The 11,696-nt window shown below is 48.5% G+C and overlaps 1 protein-coding gene across 4 annotated transcripts in view; it reads right to left on the reverse strand.

Annotated features, from left to right (window-relative positions):
* Positions 1-9,266: 9,266 nt before the first annotated feature.
* Positions 9,267-11,696, reverse strand: part of LOC143527328 (uncharacterized) — a 29,468-nt gene continuing 27,038 nt past the window's right edge. For 2 of the 4 annotated variants that reach the window (XR_013134084.1, XR_013134083.1), the window contains exon 3: positions 11,323-11,553. Coding sequence is in view for 1 of the 4 variants with exons in the window: in XM_077022478.1 (XP_076878593.1) it covers positions 9,401-9,440; positions 10,707-10,809; positions 11,139-11,280 (285 nt within the window). In the remaining 3 variants the exon portion in view is untranslated. Of the gene's footprint in view, positions 9,441-10,706; positions 10,810-11,137; positions 11,281-11,322; positions 11,554-11,696 lie in introns of those variants that run through there. The other 2 variants (XM_077022478.1, XR_013134085.1) reach the window with 2 other exon arrangements.

The following is an 11,696-nucleotide window of genomic DNA, read 5'->3' on the forward strand; positions in this document are numbered from 1 at the left end:
AGTATAAAGTACTGTAGTTCGGTGCTTTTCAGAGGTCTCTTTAAATGGGTTTTATATATGAAGACTACGAAGTGTCTGAGTGAATTCAGACACTTCGAATATATTGGCAACCCATTCATCACAGGCATCCGTGAAAGAGACGACAGTAGCAGAACGAACACGGATCCCAAGCGAACGGTTCTTTCGAAACGTGACGTCAAACTCGAACACCTTAAAAATCACAGCGTCGAGGGGAACACTTCTGAACGCACCGCTGCGCGTATTCACGAAATCGAAGAATTAGCAAAACCGAACCCGAGACAGGGCGCATATTTCCGCCGCTCAAAGTTCAGCAGAACTTTTGTGCCCAGGCTTATAATGGCATAATAGAATACAATAGTGCATTATTTTTATATGATTTCCTAAGGGGATCTCATGAAGATTAATGGTTTTATTTCCCAAGCTTATATACTTCCTCTCCTCTTCTGTTTTCTCGTACCCTAATTCGATTCTCCTGACTCCTTTGGGTAGACGGCGTCATTTAAAATATGCGCCTGCTCTCAGACACACACATGCACTGTTTGCTCCAGCCCAAAGACACCTGCGTTCCTTCGTTGATTTTATTTATCTTGTTAACCAGCTAAATTAGCTGTTATTTATATTTATTCATTTTAATCTTTATTCACTCTATAAGTATGCAGTATTTTAGAGAAGACTTGATTTTGTTATAAATAGCTCTGACATATACTCCCTTAGGTCTAAAAACTACATGTATTAGATGCTAGTAATCCTTAAAGAAGATGGTCTGAACGGGGTATTTTAAACTGTTGCTGCCTTAACAGACCGATTATGAGGGTATATGGTTTCAGTTTGTAACCAGAAGATCAAAATCATATAGATCTTATGTAATATTTAGCTTTAGATCTAATTAATCTTAAAAAGATTGTAAAACATGAATCAAACAATTTTTGTTCCTGGTGTATATGGTTGCCATGGCTGAGAAAAGTGAACATGTATTTGAAAAGGGTCATAAAGTCACACACTCTGTAATTCTGATTCTGATCTCCTCTCTGTTTTTCTCCCACCCTCTCTCTCTCCCTCCCCCCCTCTCTCTCTCCCTCCCTCACTCCTTCTCCCACTTCCTCTCTCTCTCTCTCTCTCTCTCTCTCTCTCTCTCTCTCTCTCTCTCTCTCTCTCTCTCTCTCTCCTTTTCCACACTGCCTTAGAGCCTCCAAATTTGCTCACTCATCCCAGCTTGATAGCAAAGCACGCAAGCCCAGCTTGACTGCCAACCAGCATCGTGGCACCAAGCCACCAAACTGGAACCCCCGCGTGTCATCACGACCCCTCAGCAGCCCCCCCGGGGAGACGTCTGCATCTCTGGCCGGCACAGAGCACCTCCCCGTGGGACAGTGTGGATGTGTCCCTATCAACTGGCCTCTATCAGCGGCCTCCAGTGGTAATGCCACTGCAGCAGGCCGGGATAAAAGCCCAGCTGTGCATTAATTACCCCCTCACATTACCGTCCCCTCACACAAACACACAGATCCTTATTGGCCGGCGATGCGATGCGGTGCCCCCCCCCCCCCCCCCCCCCCCAGTTGTAGTGCCAGACGACAACAGATGTCACCTATCCTGCAGCTCTACTTTCCCCTATTGTGCTGGGTTAGTGACAGGGGGGTGGTAGTATAATAAGGGGCGGGGGTGAGCTGGCATCGCCACCGTGGCTAAGTGCCCTGCGGGTTGACACTGGGCAGGTCCGCGTGCTATTCGGGACCAGAGATTAATTTAAATGCTAATGCATACACAGTCATGAAGTGTACAACACAATTACAGAGGCTTCCCTCCAGCTCTTCGCTTGACTGTTGGTTCTGACGCGTTCTGTGAGACATTGAAATGACAGGTCGTCACTATTAATGGTAAAATGAGATCAAAACGGGGACAGTCTTTAATTTGCATATGGGAAGCATTGGAGACACCGGCGACCTCTGACATTTTTACAATGGCACAAGCGAGGTGGCAAACCCACTGTAAAGAACAACTGTGACCCGCTCAACAGTGGCAACTTTGAACAGGAGACAGAAGTGCATTCGCTTACGTAATAAACCTGTTCTGTATCATTATAGAAAATGTGGAGCATGTGGTTTTCGATGAAGAGCGGTGTAATCCTGACTTCCTACCACATATTTGTGAAAACCTTCCAGGTTCACAGTAAGTGTGTCAAATAGAAGGAGAGGAGGAAGTTTCTATCCAGCACCAGAGTGATGTCCCCTGCTAAACTTTCTTTCCTGTATCCAAAATTCTTAAAATCAGGCATGACCAATGGGCTTCCAGACACACCAGACACGTCTCCAAACTGTATCCTTCACATAGGAGAGCAGGGAGCCTTCCGGAGGCCACAACCATCCCATAAAGCACATTACCGCTGGCTTAACCTGCTCCTGAAATGGAGCCAACCAAATTTCGCCTCAGATTTATACCCTCACCCGGGCATTCTGGGAAGATGGCGTGTCACACGCCCACTCATCCAGCAGTACCACTGGTTGTTTGTCTGCCACAGTAATGCAGCTCTCAATAAACCCATTCAGAGCAGCGGCACGGGCATGCTGGGAAATTTTTCTGCAGGAATTGCATCGGTATTGCCAACAACCAAAGGAGCGCCCAAGAGTTTTTAGCCAGATCGCTCACATCAGCGGCCCTTTTAACAATCCCATTCCACATTTATCTGTTATTCTCTGTTATATCTCTGCCTGTTGTTTTCACGTCTTGCGTGGAAGCGTGTGACGCCTCAACTTTAACAGCTTTCGCAGAACAACACGGTACAAATGTCACTGAGCTGGAGTTTTCCAAACCTTGGTTTTCCAAATTAAAATGTTTGGATGTTCCCAGACACTCCTGTAGGACTGCCTTCATTGTTATTTTGCTATTCGGTTAAAGTACAGAAACAAATGAGATGCGGTTATTTTTCTCTTAAGAGGTTAGCGGGATTGCTATTTTCATCATTCTCCCGCAGTGCAGCATTTGTGCTAAATGCTTCGGTTCATGCTAGTTCTTGTTTACTGCCTGCGGTGTGTACTGTTGACAAAGCAAACACACTTGCAAAGCTCAACCCATCCTAATTATATGGCTATTTATACACCAAAAGCCTCCTATTTTAACCTCAATTAGCAGATTAGTGACACTTTGTGCCAAGAGATGTGTGTGTGTGTGTGTGTGTGTGTGTGTGTGTGTGTGTGTGTGTGTGTGTGTGTGTGTGTGTGTGTGTGTGTGTGGGAACAATCACACTGGAGGTATGCAGAAAAAAAAACTATTTCCAGGCTGCATTTGCTAATTGTGGAGAATGGTGGACAATTCCACTGGTCTCTTCTTGGCCTTGACGCTGAACCACAGAGTCCACAGCTCCTGTCCACGGGGAATGAAATACAACAGGCAACAGGACCGAGCGGAAACAAAGAGGTATGTTAAGGCATGACACTTCCACCCATGTTGCCCCATTAGACTTGGATTGTTGCCACTGATTTATATGAACTGTTCCACGCTACAAGGGACCATCGTTTTTCGCTATTACCAAGATGATAAGGATTGATTTCTCTATCTATAAAATTTCACTGCACTATGCGGTGTAACTAAAAAGGGGCGAAACGTCGTGCTCTCCATTGTCTAAAAAGCAATTGAATATGCTTTCACAAGCCTCTAGACAGTTCGCTTTTAAAGAGGGGTTGTTAGTGGGGTTGTGTTAGCCCAGGGCTTTCTTGCCAAGGCGGGTTCTAAGCTTTTATGTCACCATGCGATGATTCAGATCCCGAACAGCAGACCAAGATGCCGGGCTTTTGTTTTCGTGCTTGTTATCTTTCTCTTGTGCGCCTCTCCTTCCTTGCAAAGGTCTGAATGCGTGTGATTCTCGGTGTGGTGCATTCACACGCCATTCAATAGAACGGTGGTTCCATTGACACGCTGTGCTAATATCGACTAATGTGTGAAAGGGTTAGAAAATAGGTGGCTCGTAGGCACAGTGAGATCTGCTCGGGGCTTGTTTGAGATGTCTTGTACAGCCCACCATGGCTTTTTAAACCTTACATGCATCAGCCTTAGATAACCAATGAATGACACGAAACAAATGTCCTAAAGGCTAAAGTTGATGTTCCAGCTCTAGCGCTTCAACATCAGCTTGGAATGAAGAAAGGACCGTCACGTTAAAGGACTGGTTTCCTATGTATGGGTTTTTCTGCTTTTAAAGAATATGTCATGTCTGTGCTTACAGACGCCATGTAAATGGAAGTGTCAGGGGGTATTCGGATGGCGGCGGTGGCAAAGTCGCCGTGCCATTGGGAGTTCCAGACAGAGCTGTGACATATAAACCCCACTCGGCCAACCACGGCGGCTCAGGATATCGTCGGCCTCGAAGCGAGCGTGGCTCGGTCCACACGACCAGCGCCTGCAGCTTCTAAATCCACGTAGCAGTGACTGCAACATTACGGCTCCAGTCACTTAACCTTTCTGTCACAGTCCCTGGAAAGCCTGACTGGGCTTCCCCTCATTAAAAGTTTAATGTGCGGAAAGGACAGCAGTTTAATCAGCTTAGAGTGCCTGTACTGCATCGGCACAGACGCGCTAAGATTAGAAGCCAAAAGAAAAAGGTGTCAAATTATCCACAGCCATGGATAAATGACTGATCAAAAGGAAGCCGGTCTTTAGATAGACCCCTGCCAAGGAGATTAATCTGCCCGCAGGAGCATCCAGTTACCCGCGTCTATTGTACACACGGCGTGGGGTCTGAATATGCTGCGTTTTCATTTCTGGGAAGGAGGGCTAGGTTCCGGTCATCCGTCTACAGATCCCTGCCTTTCGGTAAGAGCTGCCCCCTGAGGAGCTGCGTGAGCCAGCCTCACTCATCCCAGTTCTCTGCTCCTGCCGTCAATCAGTCTCAGTGGGCGGGACCTTTCTGTCCTGTTCACGACCCGCCCCAGCCGTAGGTGTGCGTTGGCAGCGTCATATGAACCGCGACCTGCTACTGGCCTATCCACAGATGTACGACCTCTCTCGGTGGCAGACTCGGCTGACGAACGGTAGCGACGAACACCCCAGCACGCCCACGATCTTGGCAAGAATAGGATGCAAGCAGCGTGTGTTTTGAATGCGCACGTGCAGGCGAAAGGAGAGGAGGGTGGCCGTGTAATTAAGAGCACGCTAATTGTCACGCTAGTCGCCCTAGTGACAGAGGACAGAGGCCACACTCCAGGCACGTGTCCTGGGGACGGGGACTCTGAAGGGAGCAGATGGAGGCCTCGGGTAGACGGCACCACACCACATGCTAGCACCCCCTCATCACACAGATGGGGGAGGAGTTTACTGCTTTCAACAAATGTTTTGCAGGAAATGAGCGCACCTGTGCAGGCCTCCGTTAAAAACTCATTTGACTGCCGTGGCGTGCTGAGGTCTCTCGAAGACCGTTTGCCTTCAAGCTTGAAGCCTGTGCTGTCTACCTGATTAGAGGCATCGCAACTTCTAATTGCTGGAAGAGCCACTACCCGAACATAGACCATGTGGTGGCAGGAAAGAGTAGCTTGCCAAACATGACATGCCGAGCTATAAACAGACTAGTCCTGAGCCTCGAACGGAGCCGTCAAGTGGTGCTTCTGCCAGTTAACGAGGTCATCAAGTCATGCGCGGGGCCCATCACATCTGCGGCACCACTAGAACCAGTCACGACATCCACCAGACCGAGCAAATGGTCATCCACTCCAGGTGGAGCCCTCGGTCAGCAGACACACCTCATTTGTCGTTTGTTGCCCGGTCGCAACTAAAGGAGACAAAGCTCTGTCATCCAAGCGACAGACAGGCCAATGCATTACTCATCTGCCCAGGGATTCATTACCAGGCCGTGAGGACCCTAATTGTGTGAAGCTTTATTTAACTGGCACAGCTACGGAGCCGCAGCAGCTCTCGGAACCCAAGCAAGAGGGCAATGGAGCGATGAGAGCTAGCTATTCACACTTCCAAAAATATGCAAAACAAACATCAAAGGTGTCTGGGTCACTGCCTCCACCAGGTAATGAGGGAATTAACACATCCGAGTTGTAGCGAGGGGGGATTATTCATCTTTGTCCTCTGTACCATGGGACACTTTTATTCAGGTTAAAGATCAAGGATAACTGTTCAAGTGAAGAAAGTGGTTTCCCCCATTTCCTGGAAAAAGATACCCAGGTAGAACAGACGAACACAGAACCTCGGATTGGCCAAATAATCACTAAAGTTAGCCCCGTGTGGCTTGGTGCTTTGAACCAAGGGGAGTTCTGATTGGACAAAGAGTAGGAACTGGGCCAGCACCACACCGGTGGAAGCTTTCCATGTGGGCCCCAGGAAAAAGACTGGAGCTGGTCTACAGTGGAAATGGAGCCAATTACTCCACACCCACCCACCCAGCGGTACAGCAGGCGAGCGTTGGGTTTATTGTGGGAGGGTTGAATGGTTGAATGGAAGAACGGCGGGAGGTAAATACATTGAAGAAGTAGTTTTGTGTGCGTTTGCATCTAGTGACTACGTGGACGCCAGAGGGATTGGCCATGCGGGAGCCCAGCCAGGCAGCCCAGGAGAACAACCCAGCAGCTGGCAAAGGACTGTGGGTTTGTTAGGAGCTCGGGCACAATGGTGAGATGGTCTGTCATTAGCCCAGCTGCTTGCCAGGTGGGTCACGGCACCATTGCTGGGACATCTTGGCCGGAGCTCCGGCCTTAAGCCCTTCCACAGCATGCCGCCCAGACCTGCTCGACGGGAGCGAGGGCAACTCTGTATGGAAAGCCCTGGGCCAACCGACAAATAAATGAGGCAGCTTAGACCAGGAATATTACTTCCTGAGCATCGGTCCATGGTCACTGCGACAAGGCATGGCCTATGATATCCTGATCCACTCCCCCAGCCCTACAAAAAGGCAGAGATCTACAGCTGGTGCTGGAGTTTATTAAGATGTTGAGAAGGTAGCTGGGCTACACCGCGATAAAGCTCCATTTCCCATGAGCTTCGATTGAGACTTCAAACGATTTCCTGGTCCATTGTTAGCAGGAGAGTGCAGTATTAGGATTAGCACAGAACAGTATAAGTATGGAGACTGGGGTGGAGGCAGGGGTGGAGGCGGGGGGTGGAGGCATGGGTTGTGGGGGTGCTCTCAGAAGTTTCCCAGCATAATAGAAATAACCTTTGATCTTCCTGCCCATCTTTCTACCTGCTGGAGTGATCAGACAGAAGCATGAGGCCACTCCAGTGGGAGTGGAGCTGAGCATGTAATGAGAAAGGGCAGCAGTCTGCGTTGCGGGGTAGAAAACACGGGTTCAGATCCAATAGGCCCCTCATCGTCATTCTCAGAGGGCTGCTCCCCTCTCTTCTCTTCTAAACTGTGATTGCTAGTATGGACACAAACCTTTATTTTAAACACACACACATATATATATATGTGTGTGTGTGTGTGTGTGTATTGCATAATGCATTGCATTATGCTGAATTATAATTTCCCAAAGGAAATGTTAGAAAATGGGCTCTGTCTGTGTACGGTGACCTTGACCTTTCTGTGCTGTTAATCCAACAGATAGAGCTCCATGTGGCTCCAGTGAGAGCCTGACATGAAATCTTTGAGTACGGGCAAAGATAAGCAGATCTGGACGTGTCTTCGGCCAGTCGTTTTGTTACAGAGCGCATAGGACCTTTGGACCCAAACCCTGGACGAGAGAGATCACGATGCCTTTGACGTTGTTTTCCCGCTCAACGATTCTGGCAGTGGCCGGCAACAAGCGGCTCGATGTCGTGCGGAGTCGAGCGTGCTCACACTGCAGCGATGGTACTGCTTGGCCATCTGAGCGTGCTGGAATGTTCCGGACGATTCCTCCATGACCCGGACGAGCGCAGCATGCTGAAAAAGTGACCTGGCACAATAAGCACATCCTCTCCTCACAATGCTCTTCAGGGTGAGACACCGTGGAGAACCTGGTCTCTCTAGCACTTCGAAGCACTTGGGAACGGTAGACTTAGAAAAAAAATAATAATAATGGCCTCTGACATGAGCAGCACTGTTTCCAGAAGCAGCACAATCCAGAAGTGTCTTCACCGGCGAGGAGAAGCAGGACTGCTGTGCATCGGAGATGAGTTACTACCCAAGCCTATCTTCATGAGGAAGAAGATTGCTGGTATGTGCAGAGCAAACCATTGTCTGACACCAAACACGTAGCACCGTCTTTCTAAATGGGACTTAACAAAAACGTGCAAATTTGCTATTGAGTTCCAACATCCATTTTTCTCACTTCTTCATCCCCTTAAAAAATGCTGTTTCCTGTACGTGTGATGCAGCAGCAAAAAATGTTATCCTGCCATCCCTTTACGCTGAGATGCTATAGGTCATAAAGTCATTGATCAGCCTGCAATATATTTCTCTTGCTAGCTACAAATGCCGATATGTGAGGCAATCGCAGGCGTCTCACTGTGGGAGTAAGAAGTTGCTGAGCTGGGCCGGTACATCCCTCTCTCCACCTTACATCTCACAGCCTTACATGCAATAAAACTGCCAGCCTGCTCCTTCTGTCTCTCTCTCTCTCTCTCTCTCTCTCTCTCTCTCTCTCTCTCTCTCTCTCTCTCTCTCTCTCTCTCTCTCTCTCTCTCTCTCTCTCTCTCTCTCTCTCTCTCATGCCAATCAATACCCTCAGCAGCCACCTCAGCCAAAACCCACCATGCCCCGAGGTTCAGTACCTGCACCGGGGATACTCTCCATCGCCACCGCTGCTCATGAGACAGATTCACAAACACAACTTGTGTGTGTGTGTGTGTGTGTGTGTGTGTGTGTGCGTGTGTGCGTGTGTGTGTGCTGCTAAGGCTGATGAAAGAGCTGCTGGAATAGCCAGTTAATTTATTCATTTCTTCCTTCAACAATATTTCAAAGACAGATGAGCGATGGGCAGACTGTGATATGAGTATAAATGAGTGAAAATTTGAAATGCACTGGACCCATGTATCTTGGGGTATAGTGTCATAATTATAACTGATTTTGGAAACAACAAAACAGGTCTTTTTAGGTCATGAAAAATCTATGAAGATGAATTCTTCTGCTCCTATACATACTTTCATCCCTATGTGAACTTTTGCCTCTACAATGCAGACAATCTTTGCTGTGTCATTGCATATAGATATCATAAAACTTTGTTTCCAAGGTAACTGATATTAATTCAGTTCACAATTTGATTCAAAGTCATATTTATTTATATACATCTCTGCATCTCTGGTGAGTGATATTATACACAGAATGATGAAAATGGAAGTTGAACTGGACAGAGATGTAAGTCTCAGATCGAAGCATCAGGTCGGTACTGGATGGCGGCTGTGTGGACTCACACATGAAGTCTCCCTTCAAATCTCTGGGGCATTGCACACATTGGATACAACATCAGACACAACCAAGTGTTGCTTCCTTTGGACATTGGGACCTGGAAGACAATACACAAACATGCCTCAGTGCTGCGAACACAAGAGAACACCCCCCCACACACACACACACACACACACACACACACACACACCCACACACACAACCCACCACCACCACCAGCAGCACTGCCTGTCACTTTCATACTGTCTCTGGCTCCTGTTTGTCTGTTTTCTCTCTCTCTCTCTCTCTCTCTCTCTCTCTCTCTCTCTCTCTCTCTCTCTCTCTCTCTCTCTCTCTTTCTCTCTATCTCTCTCTCACTATCTTTTCTCTCTCTCTCTCTCTCTTTCTTGCTCACTATCTTTTCTCTCTCTCTCTCTATCTCTTTTTTCTCTCTCATTTAATTATCTGTGCTTGAAAAGATCAAAATGGGAGCACCATGGTAACCAGTCAGCAAGCAGAGTGTAGTTCTTGTTCTCCCCTCTCTGATCATGCCTGTTTGCCATAAATCCACATGTGGTGGAGAAGAGAGAGAGAGAGAGAGAGAGAGAGAGAAGGAAAAGAGGGACTCTTAAAATGCAACATCACTTCGTCTGCCAGATCATTAATGTCGTTTACCTCTCAGTGACCACCCCCCCCCCCTCGTGCCCCCTCCCTCGTGCCCCCCCCTGTCCCCTCCCTGCCACTGACTACACCACAACATCCACCCACCACTGATGATTCGCTCTTATTCAGGTGCGGCCTCCAGCTGAGCAGGAACACAAGCATCATTACGCGCCGCTCCACACCCACGAACCGGGCCGACTCCCCGCACCTCGACCGTGCGGGACACACCCGTCCCTCCCCGAACCCCGTTTACCCTGCGCCGAAAATGGATCCTTAATCTTTTCCCCACCATCGTCATCATCATCATCATCATCATCATCATCAACCCCCACGTCCCAACACTTGCCCTCTGGATTGCTGTATCCTGCCCATAATGAGAGTTAATAACAATGCGCTGGGTACATGTGGGGGGGGGTCGTGTATGTGTCTGCTCCCCTCCTTAGCTGAGTGAGGGCAGCATTATATTCAGCTCTCTAGCTCGTAGGAAGCTCCGGTCTGACACACTGCTACGTTCCTTGCTGCGAAAAAGATGGTGACAATGTCAAGAATTGATCCGTGTTCCTCTTTGGAGGTGGCAGTGGCGGTGGGAGGGGGGGGGGGGGGGGGGGGTTGTTGCCGATGTATGCGCCCCCCCCCCCCCCCCCCCTCCCACTAGTCCATTGTGTCATGTTAGTTTGGTGTTGAAGTGGAGAGAAACAGGAGGGAATCGTAGCTCACGCACAGCGACGCCTCAGCCAAACCGGGAGCCACAGTGACATCTAGTGGAGAGACGTGGAACAACCTATACGGTAGAGCCTGTGCCAAGTGGAGCAACTTTATCGAGTCTGTTGATTAAAGTGGGAAACAGAGCCGGCAGCCAAACATGGATAATGTACATGATCCAAAACTCTCAAGACGGCAACACAAAACAGTCGTTCTAGACTGCATCTTATATATATATATATATATATATATATATATATATATATATATATATATATATATATATATATATATAATATAACCGTGCCAATACCTGCAATAAATAAATATAATTGTATCATATTACATTAAGGTATAAATAATAAATTCTAGAATAATAGAAATGTAACATGACTGTTGGCAGGACTGCATATGCGCTGCACAACGTGGGTTGCGTGTCTTTGAATCAAACCTGCTCCTCCTGAATGTGGCTGCTGTTGCTTTTGAAGGCTCCTTTTGAAGGAGGAGGGTCTAGAGCATAGAGGAGGGGAGGCCATTGATGTGCTGAGCTCGGGAGAAGCCTGCTGCTCCCGGTGTGGCCCGCCCTCCTGTTTCTGAGGAGACACACACCTCATTAAGCCACTGGCCCCGTCACGCAGAGGTCCTTCAGGTGTTGCAAGGACACCGTCGCCCTGTTCTGTGTCTGCGGCCTCGACCTGCCCAGCGCCAAGCCTGCACCTCCTCCACCACCTCCACCTAACACCGGGGTTTAGACGGGTGTAGGCCAGGAGCATCTGGGGTGGGTGGGAGGGAGGCCAAGGGTCGTCACCGAGGGAGACACACTGCAGGGCTGGCCACGGTCGTAGTTGGTGCCTCGAAGAGCAGGGCTACATCACAAGCGGGCAGATATAAATACATTAGAGAAAGAGAGAGAGAGAGAGAGAGATGTGGAAAAGAGAGGGAGAGGGAGAAAAAGAGGGAGGAAGAGGGGAGAGAGAAAGAGAGAGAACAGATTAGATGAGACGGGTGA

The sequence above is a fragment of the Brachyhypopomus gauderio genome, chromosome 11 (assembly GCF_052324685.1).
Source record: "Brachyhypopomus gauderio isolate BG-103 chromosome 11, BGAUD_0.2, whole genome shotgun sequence".
NCBI lineage: Eukaryota > Metazoa > Chordata > Actinopteri > Gymnotiformes > Hypopomidae > Brachyhypopomus > Brachyhypopomus gauderio.